This window comes from Marmota marmota, unplaced genomic scaffold (assembly GCF_001458135.2).
Source record: "Marmota marmota marmota unplaced genomic scaffold, marMar, whole genome shotgun sequence".
Lineage (NCBI taxonomy): Eukaryota > Metazoa > Chordata > Mammalia > Rodentia > Sciuridae > Marmota > Marmota marmota.
This window is the reverse complement of record NW_026000225.1, coordinates 2,184,789-2,202,882: the sequence shown is the minus strand read 5'-3', so window position 1 is coordinate 2,202,882 and position 18,094 is coordinate 2,184,789. Positions and strand designations below refer to the sequence as shown.

The 18,094-nt window shown below is 38.4% G+C and overlaps 1 protein-coding gene across 1 annotated transcript; it reads right to left on the bottom strand.

Moving 5' to 3' along the window:
- Window positions 1–3,779: 3,779 nt before the first annotated feature.
- On the bottom strand, window positions 3,780–14,914 carry Ap3m2 (adaptor related protein complex 3 subunit mu 2). The gene is made up of 6 exons (XM_048792872.1): window positions 14,624–14,914; window positions 9,556–9,702; window positions 9,145–9,278; window positions 7,609–7,816; window positions 7,163–7,307; window positions 3,780–6,091 (listed from the first exon to the last, which is right to left on the bottom strand). The coding sequence occupies exons 1-6, from the start codon at window positions 14,912–14,914 to the stop codon at window positions 5,991–5,993; spliced, it is 1,026 nt and encodes a 341-aa protein (XP_048648829.1). The 3' UTR covers window positions 3,780–5,990.
- Window positions 14,915–18,094: the final 3,180 nt, after the last annotated feature.

Sequence of the window (18,094 nt, the reverse complement as noted above, 5' to 3'; positions counted from 1 at the left end):
ATGGTTTTGTTACATATGCAGTATCCCACAGCTTACTCAGTTATTCATAATTCACATTTTTTTGAATCATTTGAAATATTTCCTTTCATTCATTCAACATAAACAGTGCCCACAAATAAATATGCTAGGTGCTGTGGACAGTAAAAGGGGGAAGAAAGGACAGTTTGGTATGACAGGAACAGAAGATATTTAGAAATAAGGTAGAATGGAGATGGGCCATAGAAGGGCAGAAACTTTTATTGGAATTCAGCTGCAGGAGGGATTAGGGAATCTGAAGGAAAAAAAATTAGGGAGGGTTTTCTCAGATTGGGTGAGATCTGGATTGGTACACAGGTGCAGTAAAAGCAATCTTGAGATGAAAAAATTCAGTACCTGAAAATACGAAGATCTGGAGGTTAAAGAGAGAAGTATAAAAAGAAATTAGTAGTTTGTCTACGGTGAACTTTATGAAGGGGACTGTAGATTGGAATTCAGATTATGGGGGCTGTGAATGCCAAACTGAGTTTAGATTTAATTTAATAAGGAGCTATTTTGAGTATTTTGCTCAGGCAAGTGGGAGTATGTCAGGAAGATGAACTATGTGGTAATGGGAGAGTAACAAGACAGGTAGTGAGACTCTTTTGACAGTAACTACAGTTACATAAAAAACAAATGAACTAATCATGACTTTGCTAACATAGCAACATCTCAATTGTTGGTTCAGACTAGAAGCTAGTATTTAGGTCACTTTTTCCCAAACCATTTTGCTTTTCTGCTCATCAGAATTACCTCTAGATTAGTTCACAAAGTATGTTACTTGAATACTGCTGCTTTCTGCTTCTCTTAGACTACTTTCTTATCACTCTTGAGATGAGACCCATGTTCCTAGCTGCTGCCTCAGTTTTTATCATTGACACTCTAGTTTCAAGAATATATCCAATGAAGCTTACTTTTGGGCATATGCTGACAGTTTCTTAAGGGAAGAGAAAGGTCTTTATCTCTTGAGGGGTTGTCCAAATTACCCAGTTTGAGGTTCTTGGAAGAAAAGTAGTTTACACTCACAAAAGAAATTATCTGCAGTCCAAGAATTTGATTGGTTGGATGGGGGAGGGAGGTCAGGAGGAGGGACAGAGATGGGGGTCTCCCCTGAAACGCTAATGTCCCTGGGCCAGTTAAATCAATGCAAACCATGGACACTTAGGTTGCAGATTTGGTGACTTCACACAACTTGTTTATAAGTTCTAAGATTTTAGACAGATGTTCATCTGTTTGTGAACTGCAATGAGCAAGAATCCCTGGCTTCTGCATCTCTGGCTGAAACACAGCAGTTCCAACCCCTCCCCCTTGCATGACAAGCTTTTCTTTAGAGAGTGGGGTTAATGAAATGAAATGAAGCAGTACGGCCTCCTGGGATGGAAATACAAAGTCAAAAGGCTCCAGCATTCCTCTGAGTGGAGTCTTGGAAACCGCAGACCAAATGAAGACAATTGCTTAGAAGAGGCCACTGAGTTACAGGGTAGAGACCCAACCCAGCAATACAGATTCATTTGAGTTATACTAAAACATCAGAGCAACACATCATTACCCAGGATGGGTTAGGAAATTCAGGATAAAATGGCTGGATCTTGTCAGGTGATGGAAATGAGTACAATAGGAAATTCAATATTATTTCCTCAATATCCCTGGCTGATTAATAAAACAAATAGATGCTAACAGACCCAAAGAACAAGAAAGATTCCCAAGTAATTGTGAAGTTAGTTTTAGTGGGTATAAAGACCTAGAGGAATTCAGATGGTTAAAACTATTGTCCTCCTAGAGTTCCATTTGTGCACATCAAAATGTTATCATCAACTTTTGGCTCAACATTTAACTTCAAAATCCAAGCTCATTCAATCCCCAGTACTTAGGATCTTGGAGAAAGTTTGAGTTTCAAATTAAATGCCCTTTAAAAAAAAAAAAAAAACTAACAATTTGTATTGATGGCATTAAGTCACCACCTGCAGGCCATAGAGGAAAGTGCAAGTAGATAACAAAATTTCACATCACATCACAATGCTACCAAAACATCCTGAGGGAAGGGTTGCAGGTGTCCCTGATCCATGGGAGACACATTCTGAAATCCCCAGTGGGTGCTTGAAAATATAGAACATTATATATCCAGTTTGCCTGTACATAAGTGCCTGTGATAAAGTTTAATTTATAAAATTAGGCGCAGAGATAAACAATAACAATTATTATCAATGTACTATTGTACAAAAGATATGTAAATGTGTTCTCTTTCCCTTTTTTACCCTTTACTTGCAATAAATGGCTTGGTATCACCTGTTACAGGGGCTTCCTTGCTGAAGTCTCCACAAAGGCTCAATGCTTTTTGGTGCAATACACAATCAGCAATTGGAACATGTTTTTTGTTCATGTCTTCTGCCCATGAATTCAATACCTCTTGCATCTTAATTAAGCACTTATAAAATGCACTGTGGCAGTAACTTTGTGTTGCTACAGCAAAATGAGTAAAAATTTCTTTTACAACTTCAGATATAAATCTTAACAACTCAGTGTAGGATTTTTTTTTTTCCTTTATTAAACAGAGAACTTTCACCTTTTCACTTTAGGCTTTTCTAAACCCTTAATCCAAACTCCAAGTGTTCCTACTCTTGTGCTTTGAGGCCACTAGGTAAAATAAGGGTTACTTGAACCTAACCATTGAAATTCTGGAATGGTCAATCTGATAACCAAGATGGCCAGGCCATTAAGTGACTAACAGATAGTATACACAGTGTAGAAATGCTGGACAAGAAGATGATTCATATCCACGGCAGTATGGTGCAGGACATATCAGTACAAGATAGAGTAGAATAACGCAGGAGAGAAAAAGATTTCATCAAGCTATTCAGAATTGTGCATAATTTAAGATATATGAGCTGGTTTTTTCCTGGAATTTTCCTTAATATTTTCAGCCTGTAGTTTATTCAGACATCTAAAACTTGGAAAAGCAAAACTGCAGATAAGGAACCAGGGGGACTACTATACTAAAAAGTGGTGAAGAGAAGAAGCTGAATATTAACAAACCCTAAACACTGTGGCTATTAAATAGAAATTTTCAGAAGAATATGAGTACAGACAGGGAATATCAGCATCCACATTTTCCATACTCCCAAGGTCTTAACCTTCCATAAAACCTTGACTACAATAAGGATGTCTAGTACCTTGCAGTCCTGCTCTGTGCCTAAATTAATCAACCTGAGAAGCAGGTCAAAAGGGAAAAATTAGGGAAAGAGCTGGGCACAGTAGCACACTGCCTGTAATCCCAGCGGCTTAGGAGGCTGAGACAGGAGGATTGTGAGTTCAAAGGCAGTCTCAGCAATGGTAAGGCGCTAAACAACTCAGTGAGACCTATCTCTAATAAAATATAAAAAAAGACTAGGGATGTGGTCCAGTGGTTGAGTGCCCCCGAGTTAAATCCCCGGTACCAAAAAGAAAAAAGAAAAAGAAAGAAAGGGATAGGGAAAGCACTAGAATAAACACCAGTAGCTTTAATGGTTTTGTCTCTTATACCCTGGGGGAAAATAGTTTGATTGATAGGGACCTTAGTTGTCATAACTTAAAAGTGACATTAACACTAACATCCCCTATTTCCCAGCAGTGACCAGAGAATCAAATATGGTTTTATAACATCTGGCTAAAGAGAACAAAAATTAGCAAGATCCTCCTGAAAAGATAAATTGCTTATTGCTTCTACTGACAAATGCATGGCATAGCATTATTATTAGTCCTAATAACAAAACACTTCAGCCACAGAGGACTGGTAAAATTCAACTTTATTAAGATTTAAACAGAGAAGCTACTTCTGCACATGTTAACCACACATGGAACTGAACAGCTCAACTAAGGCACCCTGAACTATTCATGCCACCTGACACATTGTGGGAAGCTGGCAGTGATGCTTGATTGTACTCCAGTGGTCTGCTACACCCATGTGTGATGGTTATTTCACATGCTTAGGCCCACAGGTCCCATAGTCTAGATTTTAATTCTTCTTAGTTATGTCCCTTGCAATAAGATGAGCTGCCCTAGAAGACATAAAACAGCTGCAAAATCTTCAGGGACCAAGATTAGTTGATTCCTGTGACTTAGGAACCTTTCAGAGCCCTCAGAAGAGGTGATTCTGAACATTCCTGGGATTCACAGGCAGAAAAGTTTCCTCTACCATGGTGGGTGTGTACAGGCTGCAGTGTGGAGTGATGGAGTATGAAGCACATCTGGTTGTATGTAGCAGTTTATCCCAGAGAAAAACCACAAAGCAACATTACTCTGCAGCACAATAAGTCCTGGAAGCAGCAAGATAAAACTAGCAAAAAGAAAAAAAAAAGTTGCACAAGTATTTGGAAACAGGACTTTAGAGAACTACAGTTGGAGAGCGCAGGTTTCCTTTTTCTCCATGCACAATGCAGAGCACACTTTTGTTCTCTACCCTATACTTTGAAGATAGCAAAAACAAAAACAAAAACAAAACCTGTCTTTTACTTAGATATTTGAATAAGTAATGGACACATGAAAATAGAATAAAAATTACCCACTTGGAAAACCTTAAGTACTTCTTAAGTTGTTTCTTAAACTGGGTTGGTTACATATGACCAAATGGTCCAGCTTCCTACAACATTAATTTTATTCAAAGATTTAAGGGAAATTTTTGCCTATCTATTGTTAATAAATATATTATAGAGTACAAAACAAAAGACTGAAGAAATGACAACTTTACCAAGCAGCTTCAAGGATCTATCATGTCCTCAATGCTAGGCATTATTTTTACCAAGTTCTACCTATGGAAAAGTTTCATAGAGGAAGGCTCAGGATCCAGTACCAGTCTAGCACAGATAAATGTAGACATGGGATCATTCAGTTATAGCTGTGATCCACCTTAATGGGAAATGAGCTGCCATTGCTACTCCAGTACTCTGACTCATAAAATCTGGCTGCACTGAAACTCCTGCTATTTAGAAAATCCTGTGGAAGGATCAGGTAACCAGAAAGGCAGTGAATTCTGTAAAAGAGCAGAATTATTTTGGGAAGAAAGTGGGTCACCTTCTCACAGACCAAATGCTAAAGGCAAGCAAAAGAATATGAAAGCTAGCTCAATATCATCGGTCTTCAAGGAAAATTCTGATTCTACTGGGTTTTCTGTGTCAATAGTGGACTTGAATTTAAGAAGTTTCCAGTTCATTTTTAGAAGTATAAACAATATTATATATCAGAGGGATCAGAAAGAAATCAACTCTTTTCTTTACAACCCTCCTTAATGTAAAGGTTGATCACTTTCCTTGCCAATCTTTCACTTTAATATATCTCCTCAAAACTCTTCTTTAGTACCATTTCCTCTTTCTTCTCAAAGATCAGACCTTTTTTCTTTGTTTAAAATTTTTGCAGTATTGGGGATCAAACCCAGGGCCTCGTGCATGCTAGGCAAGCATTCTACCACTAAGATACATCCCCAGGCTTGGATCAGATCATTTTTCATGTTGTGTGTGGTGCTGGGGCTTGAACCCAGGGCCTTGCACACTGTTAAGCAAGATCGGAGATCTATAACTGGCTTTCTTCAACTAAGATTCATTTTTCTTCTAATTTCCCTTCTTTCTAATCTTTCTACTTTAAAGAAAAAATCTATAAAGTCTTTCAGTGGCTTTAGATAATTAAAGCCAAGCAAGCAACAAATGCTGGTCTTTTTCTGTGGTAATCATGTTAAGAATAGTTAAATAAGATGTCAAGTACTGCTACCCTCCATTACACATCTCTTCTTGAGAACTGAGTTGGTGCCGACTGTGTTTCAGTTCCATGCCGTTCTCCCTGGTGACTCTTTTCTCCCTTGATTAGTTCCATGGCGCTGAAGGCTAAGGAAAAAGGGAGCAGATGGGCCCTGGAGGGACTTACCTAAGAGACAGGCTGATATTTTTTACTTTTAGACAAGTAAGAAATGAAAAAGTGTTCATGAGTGTTCCAACTACAAAACTTTCCCTTCAGGTTCGAACTTGGAACTTTCCAGCTTTTGTCATGTATTTTATGCCTTTAAAGGGTTTGTACTTTTCTCCATACATATCCAGACGATTCACTTTGAGTCCTGGAAAGGAGGAAGGGAAGGAGGAGAGAAAATAAGATATGAGTATTCAAAAGATGCAGGTAGCACAATTGTTTGCATGAATTTTAGTTCAAAGAGATTAGCAGGATGGAAACTGCAGTGACAACGAATCACTTCTGTGAAGCTGATGGACTCTTCAGACACAGTACATACACTGACAGTAAAAAAAAAAAAAAATGCTTATTCAAAAAAATTATTCTATAAGAAGACCTCCTCATGTCGGAAAGATAGAAAGTTGCAGACTGCAATGACGGCTAGAGCAAAAAAGATCACTGTACTTTTTGTTCAAGTTATTGGACTGAGCAAATGAACAAATGATAACTAATGAATAATGAAAAATAATGAACTCATCAGTGACTGCTTTGTAAGTATTCCCACTGTAATAAAAATATATTATATACAGCTTGTAATTTATTAAGTGTTTTAAGGTGAAACAGCTTATAGCTTAACTGAATTCTAACCATTTAAATTAAATAAGGTCTTTTAGTAAAGAAAAACAGGAATATACATATAACACTAAAGTCATTTTCTTTCCATCTCATAGGGTTGTTCTAAGGACATATATAAAAAGAGCTTACAAGAGCACCTAGCACATAATAAATACCCAATAGATGATAACTACTTATTACTATCTTCCTATGGTCGGTACAGACTGGACTGGCCTGGATAGGTCTAATGGTTCCAAAGTGACACTAAAAGCAAATATGAGTCTTTCGAAATTGGGAAAAAGGAGAGGAAATTATTCTTTTCCATTACCAGCTAAGAATGCAGAAGTATTCATATAATGAAAATCTTAGGAACCTCAAATTATTATTTCTTAACATTTGTGACTTAAACACTTTTATTAAGGTCATTTAGGCCAACTTCAAAGTAAGGATTGTAAACTCCCTCCAGAAATGTACTGGAAAAGATGTACCTAAAGATTATAAACCAGGTAACAAAACCAGATCTTATATAAATAGGGAGCCTTGGGAAGGCTTTTTGCTGTGTGTACTTTTTAGAAGAAAGCAACTTATGTTTGTTTCAAAGCTGCCTGAGCTTTGGGTCACTTACCAGAAATGGCCAGCTGCTGGATTTTAAACTGCAGGTTGATTGTGGGGTTTTCATCTGGTTTGGAAGCTCCAGCCTGAAGACTCATGGTCCCCTTCAAACTTGGTAGCTTTTGAGGATTTATTTTTCCTACATCCCAAGACAACATCTTCAAAGAAAATTTAAAAAGAGAAGTGATCTTTACAATAAAGTAATTAAGTATAGTAGAACCCCACATTTGAGATGGTTAGACTCTAACCTCAGGGCATCGGTTCACAATATCACAAGTTGCCTCTGGAGTGTTTTTTCAATAGAGAATCCTATTTGTCACCATAAGTAAACTCAAAAAAGAAAACAAGATCCCTTTGGTTAATCTCATCTTCCAAACAAGGCATAACGTCTGCATGGAGAGCTCTTGAAGTTTACTTCTACTTAACATCAACAATTCAAAACGCCCTGTTTTCCCCTACCTTTGTCACTGGGTCAAATGTGTGTGTCCCTTGGGATGGAGTGAGGCTCATATTCAGCACTCCTTTGGGCATCTGACTGATGACAATCACTCCTTCTATAGTCTTCCCCATAGTCTGCTTGGGTCCCACTGTTATTTCAAAGCGTCCAAGTGAACTACTGTCCCGGAAACTGATATTATGTTTGACATACACTGGAATTGCAACGAGACTGGAAAAGAGAAATAAAGAGCTCATATTATTCATGTACTGGAAAACGGCATTATTTTTCATTTTACATTATGTTTTTTTTGTTTGTTTTTTTTTTGCCCCTTTGGCAGCCTTTTCCTCCCTCACTTATATTCCTTATTTTTAAAAATATAGAAAAAAAAACAATCATTATTTTTTTCTTTTTGAAAAGCTAAGGTGTTGTCTAGTAAACTGTCTTCTGATGAATTCCTGAATAACATAAATAAAATCAAAGTGCACATTAAGCCTACCATGAGAAAAATATTGAACAATAATGAAGTCCCTATATTTCTGTTTTAATTAGTGACCTGTGACTATTATTTGTACTGGAGAGAGAGGCCTTTCATAATTTCTTGAGGGTTTTTTATTTTACCTCATCTGATCCTCAAAAAAACACTCAGAGGTAGAGTAGGCTATAATGATTTGACAGGACAGGAAGTTGACACAGAGAAGTCACAGAATAATCCTATAGTAATAATGGTTCCTGTCACTGAGTACTTCCTGTGTACCAGTCACTATTCTCAATGCTTACCATTCATTTAATCCTTACCTTATTTCATCCTCCTAATAACAATTAAATATTACTGCCACTATGTGCTACTTCATAAGTGTGAAGTAGTTACTGATTTTAGAGATGAATACTGGTGTCCTTGAACTTAACTGAAATTAAGTAACTTGTAAAGGTCATATACTATAAGCACTGAAGGTGCTGGTTAAATCCAGGCAGTCAGATTCCAAAGCCTTTGACCTTAAGCATTCAGATGTTTCCCTAAACAACTGACTTCAAATCACACCTGAAGGTGTTGGTGGCTCTGGGGTCTCTTGGCTCTTGGGTCTGCACACCTTCTGCCATGCAATACTGCTTGTATCCAAAAGCCTGTAGGCTTCAAACTGAAGTGAACATTCAAGATCAAAAAAATCATTAAATTTTATGCTTTTTCATAGCACAATTTAATCTTTTTTGGTGGTCAAGTGGATTGAATATAGGCTTGCTCAGATTTTAATTTGAGAAAAAAAATGTTCTTGTTTAGACACATAACAAAAATGATAGTGATAAATTTGATGAGCACGTCCTCCACATTAAGCACTATTTAGACTCACTCAATCCTGATAAAAAGGTACTTTTATTATTTTCAAATAAGAAAACACACAGCAGGGAAACAACTAACCTGAGAAGGCACACTTAGTAACTATAGGAGCTGGAACTTGATCCCAGGTAACTTTAGAGCCCAAGTTCTTAATCACTACAGATACTATCTCCACATACACAGACAGACACAGATTCCACTCTCAGTGGGAGGAGCCGCTTACTTCTGTGCACTGACATGATAAGAGAGCAGACGGAAGTTTCCATCAGGTGGGATGAAGGATAGAATACGCTCTGACTCCCAGCGCTTGAAACGAACACAAGGATGGAAGCTGACGTCATCCAACAGCCGGGGGTTCTACAGTTACCAGGCAAGGAAAAGCAAGTAGGAATTAAACACCTACTTTTCTTTCAGGAAAGTAATTCAGTTGCTATTTTTACTAAAAGACAGACAGACAGACACACACACACACACACACACACACAAACTCTAATTACTTATAGAAAATTCAAGGCTGATATAAGCTTTGTGGCTGCCCTAATCATTTCTAGTTCTATTCTGTTCTTACCACTCTGGTTTTATAGAAACTTTTAATTTCCCACCCCAAGAACAGGAACTCTAGTCCAGGATTTACCATAAAGGAAAGTGTAAGGTCTGGCATTCCAGTGAGTTTTACACAGGCATCAACCACACCCTGGATCTCAGCAGTAACTGTGGAACCTGAGACAGAACAGACAAATAGAGTGTAAAGATTTACTGAACACCTCTCTGTCCTTCCCAGCTAACTTACTTCCTCCCTCTTGCTCCTCTCTCTTCTTCTTTGCCTTCCCTGCCTCCTTTCTTCCCTTCTTCTTTCCTTCTGTCCAGCTGTCCAATTCATTTATCCAACCCATTCACCCATCCTTCCAAACATGTATCAACTACATATCAAGGCTGAGACACTATGATGGGGATGAAAAGATTAATGAGATAGTTATTAGCCTAAAGGAGTTTTCAATCTAGTATCACAATCACACAGAGCATCATTATCTTAACCAATGGTTCAGAAAATTTCCTATTAGAAACTGCTCTCCCAAAGGTCACCAATGAGCTTTGCTGCTAAATAAGACACCCATGGTCTCTATCCTACAGGATCTCTGCAGCATTTGCCATTGTTGATCACTTCTTCCTTTTCAAAATGCTTTTCTGTCCTAACTTCTCCTAGTTTTCTCCTTTTATTCCCAGCTCTTCTTCTTCAGTGTCTTCTGCAGATTTCTTTACATGCCCTTAAATATCTAAGCTTTTCCACAGTTCTGAACTTCTTTTACTATATACTCTCTCCTTAGTAGTGTTACCTACTTCCCAAGATTTCCATTTTCATTTACAACCAACTATTTCCTACTGTTTTTAAGTTCAGCCTCACTTCTAATGGACATTCCACTGGAATGTCACTGTGGTGCTTCAAAGAGAATTTATCATCTTGCTCCCTGGACCACTCCTCTTGTTTTCCACATTGCTATGATGATACCACCTATCCTACTGCATAAGTTAGAAACACAGATGCATCTTTGACTATTTCTACCTCCTTAGTCCCCATATCCAGTCAATTACCAATTCTTCTCTTTTCTAAGACTTAACAGCTCTCAAATTTATTCATTCCCCTCCATCCTGACTACCATTATAGACAGTGATATTTTGTGTGTGAACTTCAGCAACAACTTCCTGCTTTCAATGCTTACAGTCTTACCCCACTTCAACTCATTATTCCACAACAAGCCTGATGAAATTATTCCCCAACTTAAAACTCTCCAAATGCTCTCAACTATCTTCCTTAAAATGGCATACAAGGTTCTTCATGATCTGGCCATCATTTTTTTTTTTTTTAAGTTTTCACTGATATTCTATAGTAAAATACAAAAACCATACAGTTCAGTAAATATCGTTACATCTCTGCAAGTACCATGCACATCAAAATGTAGAGCCTTTTCAGCAACCTGGTATGCTCCCTCTTATCCATTCCAGTTAAAGACATCCCCCAAATTCTGACTTCTATTACCTTCGATTGTGCTTATTTTCAAATTTCACATAAATGTAACCACATTATTTATACAATCTTATGCACCTGACTTTTCTGTTCAATGTTGTTAGGATTTACTTATATTGCTGGGTGTATCAGTGGTTCATTGTTTTTCTCTACCACNCTTAGGGCAGATACTGTATCTTCCTGGCTTACCCTTGTAGCTCTTGCATGGCACACATGTAACATTCAAGAGACTCAGTAGATGTATGTTGAATAAATTGACTGTTCTTATCACCTCCTATTCACCTGTTGGTGAAAGAGGGACCCTTACCCTAAAAAGTATGAGATGTTTAAACACATGACACCCAACACTGGACAATGAGTTTATTAGCAACTCCTGGAGGAGGAGGGCACTTCCTGCCACCCAGGGTAACTGGTGGTTTGCATCTGGAGTAGAGAAAACCATCAGGGTTGTGGGAGGCAGGCTGTATAGTGACTGGAGGCTAGATTGGTCCTTGGTGCCCCCTAGAGCATATGATAGGCTTGTTGAAATAATTTCACAGGCTGACAGGAAGGTGAAACCCATTAGGTTGAGAACTGTGTGGAGTGAGCTTGTCCAGCTGATAGGGTTCTGCAGTGAGCCTTCCTGCCAGTGGGGTCATATCTGGTGAAAGTAGGGGAACTCAAGCCTTTGGACCCTGTGATGCTCAAAGATGTCAAAGCAGCACTTGAACTTTTGGGCCTCGTACTACATGAATCTAACATCTGGACAAGAGATATGTACATTAGTAGTCAATGGTAGAGGGCAGGAGAGGAGACTGTTTCATTACATAGTAAGTGAATGAAATAGTATAATATTGTTAAGTCCTCTATAGTCTACAATCAGCTGGTGAGGGTTCAAAAATAATCATTCAATAAAAATCCTAACCTGTTTTGTTCTTATTCTAAATGAGAACAAATGGGGATTATGTTCAGCCATGCATATCAGAAAAGCCAAATTACATTATTAGAAGTCAGGAGGCAGAAAATCTATAGCTGGAATGGCATTTTCCATCAAGAAGAGAGGTCTCTCTCTCTCTCTCTTTCTCTCTCTCTCTCTCTCTTCTTAGTTATAGTTGGACATAATACCTTTATTTTATTTATTTTTATGTGATGCTGAGGATCGAATCCAGCACCTTGCACGTACTCTACTGCCGAGCCCCAGCCCCAGCCCAAGAAGAGAGGTTTCTTTTAGCTAGTTATTCCACCGTTCCTAGGATAGACCTTTCACCCTCATGCTCACAACATTGTTGCTATGGCTCTAGTCATCAAGCTATATTCCAGGCAGAAAGGAAAAAAGACAAAAATCAAATGGGTATGAGCCAACGGAGTCAGCTCCCTTTAGTGAATTTCTCCTGAAGTCCCACTCATGATCTGTTGTGCAAAATTGATCTAAAAGGTGCTGGGTATGTTTTTAACTGGGGAAATTACTATATCCATCCCCACTCCTCAAATGGGACTCTGTTAAGAAGGAAGATAGGAGAATGAATATTGGATAGCAAGAGGATCTATCAGGTTATCTGCAACCAGTGGGAGTGAACAATCCAACTACAATTAGTGAAAAGATTGGATATTTTAAATAAGATCTAGGAACTGAAAGACTTAGGGAGAGCAGACTGGGAAACAGGAAAGTTCCCCAGAATAGCTTTTATTTCATCTTATTAAAGGAAGAGACAAAAACATGTCCTTAGCAAAAAGAATATCCAGTAAGTAATGGCCAGGAAGAGGGTAATGACAAGCAGTCACCAGTACATAGTCACAAACCGACCACATGAGCTTGAGCAGGTTGTGTAGGATCTTAATGGCTTTATTTATAAAATGAGAGGATTGGACTAAATTACCGCTAAGATCTTTTCCAACTCTAAAATTCTGTTATAGCATTGGTCTTAATTTTTTAAAAAAACTAAGTGAAATCTTTTAGACAAATGAAAACTTACATTGAAAATACATGGAGCAGAGGTTAGAATGCTTGAGTTTTGTATACTGGCCTCAGTCTTTGTGTTGGTCCCTGAGTACGATTCTACACAATCCCATGTGTAACTTTAATAAAATAATATGATGTATTCACTGGTAAAAATCAAACTATAGGGGCTGGGGTTGTGGCCCAGCAGTGGAGCACTCACCTGGCACACGTGGGGCACTGGGTTCAATCCTCAGCACCACATAAAAAAATGAAGGTTATTGTGTCCACCTACAACTAAAAGAAATATTTTAAAAAAATCAAACTATAGCTATCACCATGAGTATTACTGACAGAAGTGTAAAAGTTTTTACTTGGCAATAACAATCTGAAAGACTTATTCAAACCATCAAATTAAATAACTAGAGAGTTTCAACTGTGACACTGCTTTGTAAACTCCCCTTTGAAATTTCTGGAGAACTGTTCATTATATAAAAGAATTTTGTCTAAAATTTGCTGAGGGAAGAAAGAGGCTGAATTGTAAAAAAGCTTTCAAAGTAACATAATATTTACTAGATAGTTATGTAGATAAAATTTGTTTTGAGGGGTAAAAAAAACAAAACAAAAAACTTTTGCTTTATAAATGCTTGTTTCCTGTGTGTCAGACTGAGCTGCTTCCTGTTTATCAAATGCAATTGTTAGTAATTGGAAGCAAAGCCCAGAAAAACTTACCTCTTGTCAGTCAACCTGCTGAACTTCCTTTTCTTTACTTGGCATACTTTTAGCATTTCCAAAGTTTTTAAAACATCCTTCTTATCATTTAATAATTAAGCTTTAAAAATAAAATAGCTATAGAAATATTCAATGAGATCTAAAGCAGTTGTCCTCAAATTTCTTCCTTTAGCATCTCTCCGTAGGAATATTAGATAAAATGTTCTGAATAGCGATTATTTTCCCCACCCATACATCTTATTTACATAACTCAATTTATCTAGCTTTTTTCTCTCCACATTAGTAACACAAGCTTTTACATTTTCCTCCAGCTTCCTTTTTACATGATCCCACCTTTTCTCACCACTATAACCTTTTATTTTATTTTTTCCAGATAAGTCTGAAAACACCATCTGTTCCAATTTTAAGATCCCTGGGGCAGATTATGGTATAGGAGTTTCTCTTCTTTGATCCAGAACACCCTCAACACATGGCAAAGATTTTTTTTCTGCTATTTTAAAATTTATTTTTTTATAAAGTTTCTCTACAGACAAAAAAAAAAGGTAAATCATATTTAGGAATTCATCCAAAGCAATACACAACTTTAGTATAATACATTTTAAATGAGAAGCATCTGAGAAAAAATACAGGTCATCATCGTTTGCATAACTGTGCTCTTTTCTTAAACCAAAAAGTGTTTAACTGACCGAGTGTGAGAGCCCCTGAAATAAAGTTAGACAATAGTAGCGGGGAAAGAGAACTGGTCCTTATGGTACAGACTTTTCAACTTCCTGGCCAAGAGCTCTGGCGCTACCGGGACAGACTCGGTAATAAGCTCTTGGTTACAGAAGATGGTGCTGTTGGGTCTGAGGGGAGAAGTGGCTTGCACGACAGCTCGAAAGAACAAGAGTTTTAAATAAGAAACTGTGGTTCCTAAAGCCAGTTCCCCTAGTGTGGACACTTTTCTCGAGAGTGAGACTTTTAGTGACACAAAGAGCTCGGGGTAAAGGCAGAAACACTTTGACAAGAGTGACTCGGGGAGAAAATTAATACCGAAATCACGGTGGCCTGCTCTGGGCTGCGCCTTAGCCTCCAGGGGCACCTTCTGGGGACCGGGCGCAGGGCGTGAAGAAGAGTTGTCGGGCGGAGAGAAAGGGTGGCGATGAAAACCAAATGTCTTTCATCCCCTGGAGACAAAGAGGTGCCTTCTTTTGACAACAGCTGCCAGTGCCACACACACCATACGGCGGGCCGGCAGGGGGAGGGGAGCCCGGAGGAGCGCGTCTCGGGCAGGGACCGGCTCTGACTATCAATAATGGGGTGGTTGCCATGGCGACGAGCCATACATCTAAAGGGGTGGCTGAAAGGACCCATTGTTCTGGAGTCGGGCTGCCCGGGTTGCGCCTGTTTCCAAGAGACACCTTTAAACACCTTCCTTCGTGAAGGGAAGACTGGGGACGGTAGCTGAGAAAGTCTCCTCCGGAGTTTCACACCAGGACCGCATACCACAGACCGCGACGCCACCTCGGTTCAACACACTCTGCGGAGGGACAAGCAACAACTTGCACTCGGCATTCACCAGGAATCAGTGTCCACGTGCGTTCACCGACGCTCACACTGAAGTACTGTCACACCACGGTCAATAGCCGTCCTTGCTGCCTCCAGGGCCCCAGTAGGCAAAGGAACCCGAGCCTGAGAACAATGCTAGAGGAAAAACCAGTAACTCCACAAATTCTTGCTAAGGTTTGGAGAGAGGGAACTCAGCAAAGTCCTAGAGTCACTTTTTAGGTGGTGCTGGAAGAAAAACAGAAGAAAAAAAAAATCACAGTATAAAGGAGGTTAAAAGTTAACAAGGCAGAGTTGCAATTTTGCTTGTAAGAGCAAGCAGCTGGAAGCAGACTAAAAGCCGGTCCCTGGGGGCTGGTTAAATAATGTGGGGGAACATCCCTCTAATGGATACTAAGCTGCCATTAAAGAGCGCAAGGCAGCTCTGGGTGCAGAGAAGGGAAATTTACCCGTATATCTTAAATAATAAGTAAGGTGTAAAAGAGTGTGTAATATGTGTGTGTGAGTATCTAAGAAAGCAGTTGCTTCTTAGGAGGGCAACTGTGAGACTGGAGTAGGGAGTTAAGGAGAGGAAAACTTCTTTCCTTTTCACGCTATAATCTTTTGTACCTTTGAATTTTACTATACATACCATGTATTCGTTGTTTTAAAACGAACTTAAAAAGAGCTTTAAGGTAAAACTGCATTTTTATGAACCCTAATGAAAATTGGAACTTTCCATAAACTATCTGAACTTCTTTAAAATGCTTTAATATTAATTTTTAAACATACATGCACAAACAGATGTAATAACCATAGTTATATATGGTAGTCACAGTAGCAAGTCAAACATAAAATATAGCTTCTTTCCTACCTCATGGTGCTGAGATAGGAGGAGGCCACTGTTATTTGAGGAACCCCATTGCATAATCAATCTGGGTTAGCTTTCCATTGCTGTGGCAAAATATATAAGGAAGAAAGGTTTACTTTGGCTCACAGCTTCAGAAATTTCACCATGATTGCTTGGCCCTTTGGCCTTTGGGCTTGTAGCAGCACAGTACATCATGGCAGGAGTGCATGGCAGGAGGAACTGCTCACTTTGTGATAGCTGGGAACCAAAAAAAAAAAAGACAGGAAGGAGGGGGTCTAGGTCCAAATATATACTTCAAGGGCATGTCCCCAGTGACCTAACTCCCTTCTACTAGGCCCCACCTCATAAAGGTTCCACTACCTCCCAATGATCCTTTAACACATGGTCCTTTGGGGGGCACTCCACATCAAACTGTAGCATCATCTATTAAAAATCAAATTAATTACCAAACCCCTAAATTAAGTAAATATGACCTTACATTAGGGCAGTTTTCCAGGTTACCAAATGGTATATAACTAGTTAAATAATGAACTTTGAATCTTAATGTCATGGATGATCTTTTTGCAAAGATAAAAATAAAGATTATTTACTTAGCAATGACTCACTGAAGAGTGATAATGAGTTAACATCTATTGAATATCATGTGCCTCATTGAACAGTATTGAGTTTGATATCCATTATTTCCTTTAATCTTCAAAATAAAATGTTTTTGTTTTACAAAAAAAAATGTAGAAATGTTCTTCAATTACCTAATGTCACACAGCTGAGAAAGCTGCAAAATCTCGATTTAAATTCAATTGACTAACTCTAAAACCTGTTTTTAACTTCTACATATTACTTTTTATTTTATTTATTCACCATAATCCCTTATGGTGAAAATCCAGGCTCCATATGATTCACACTAATCCTGTATTTACACAACTTGAATTAAACATATTTAAAGATTGAAAACTAGATAATGTTTGAGGAAACATTTGTAAAGAGTGTGAAGAATCTGCAGACTTTAACACGCCAGCTTGGTGGTACAGAGTAAAAATGAGGTCTTTGTTTTGTGTATAACTAATGTAGTCCATTTCAGTGTCAATAAATAAAGCTTTATTGGAATACAGTTATGCTCATTCATGTATTATCTGTGGCTGTTTTTATGCTACTATGGCACAAGTATTTGTACAGACCATATAGTCTGAAACATCTCAAACATTTACTGTCTGCATCTGTACAGAAATGTTTGCTGATCCTTGATCTACAAGTAATGATCATGGACTCAGAAAGGCAAAAGAGGAAAGGCTTATAATTTAAAGATGTCATCCTCATTCTAAAAGTGTTATTTTTATATTCACTCAAGTACTCTACTCCTGTTCGAACTCATGCATTTTGTGGCATCCCCAAGAGTTTTAGCATTGAGAAAATGGCATCTATTTTTACAGGCTGAGTATGATATGTGTGTGTGTGTGTGTGTGTGTGTGTGTGTGTGTGTGTGTACCATAAGCTTTCTTCAGTAACAAGTCCTTTTTGTCATTTTTTTCCTTTGAGAAGGAGCTAGCTAGGGCCCGGGGGTGTATGTAGCTCAGTGGTAGAGTGCTTGCCTAGCATGAGTAAGACTCTGAGTTCAATACCTAGTACCACAAGGAAAAAGGAAGCAGAAGGAGAGGAAGAAGAAAAAAGAAGGCCTATTAGTTAGCACATATCCTTTGCTTTGGGTGTTGTTTAATCAAAAACCTTCCAGGGAAGAAAGGAGCCAAGGACAGATGACAGTGTGCCAAAATGAAGCAATTATAATGATTTGAAAAATATAGCTTGCAGTATCATATGTGGTGGTTGGAATCAGCCTAGAAAGATGATTGTTACTATTTTTCTTAGGTTTCAAGGAATTTCATTTCCCCTTTAAGAGCTTTAATGGTTCTGAAAAACATTGAAAAGGTTATGTGAATTTGTAGAAGAGAGCTTATGCTATCTGTATTCATGGTTGCCGTTAATCTCAGTGAAGAAGATTTAGGAAAATTAATGAGGTGATATGAGTCCCAGTTACCCCCCTCCTCTTCATCACTGTGTAGGTCACCTTCTAGCCCAGAGCAGTGGCAGTTGTTTCCTTGTTGCACAACCAGAAG

Coding starts and splice junctions, on each gene's coding strand:
- Ap3m2 (XM_048792872.1), bottom strand. CDS start 14,914: ATGGCTCGTCGCCATGGCAACCACCCCATTATTGATAGTCAGAGCCGG. Junction 7,817..9,144: donor TATCATGTCAGTGCACAGAA/GTAAGCGGCTCC, acceptor TCTCTTTTCCAG/TCTCGTTGCAATTCCAGTGT. Junction 7,308..7,608: donor CATTTGACCCAGTGACAAAG/GTAGGGGAAAAC, acceptor TTTTCTTTGAAG/ATGTTGTCTTGGGATGTAGG.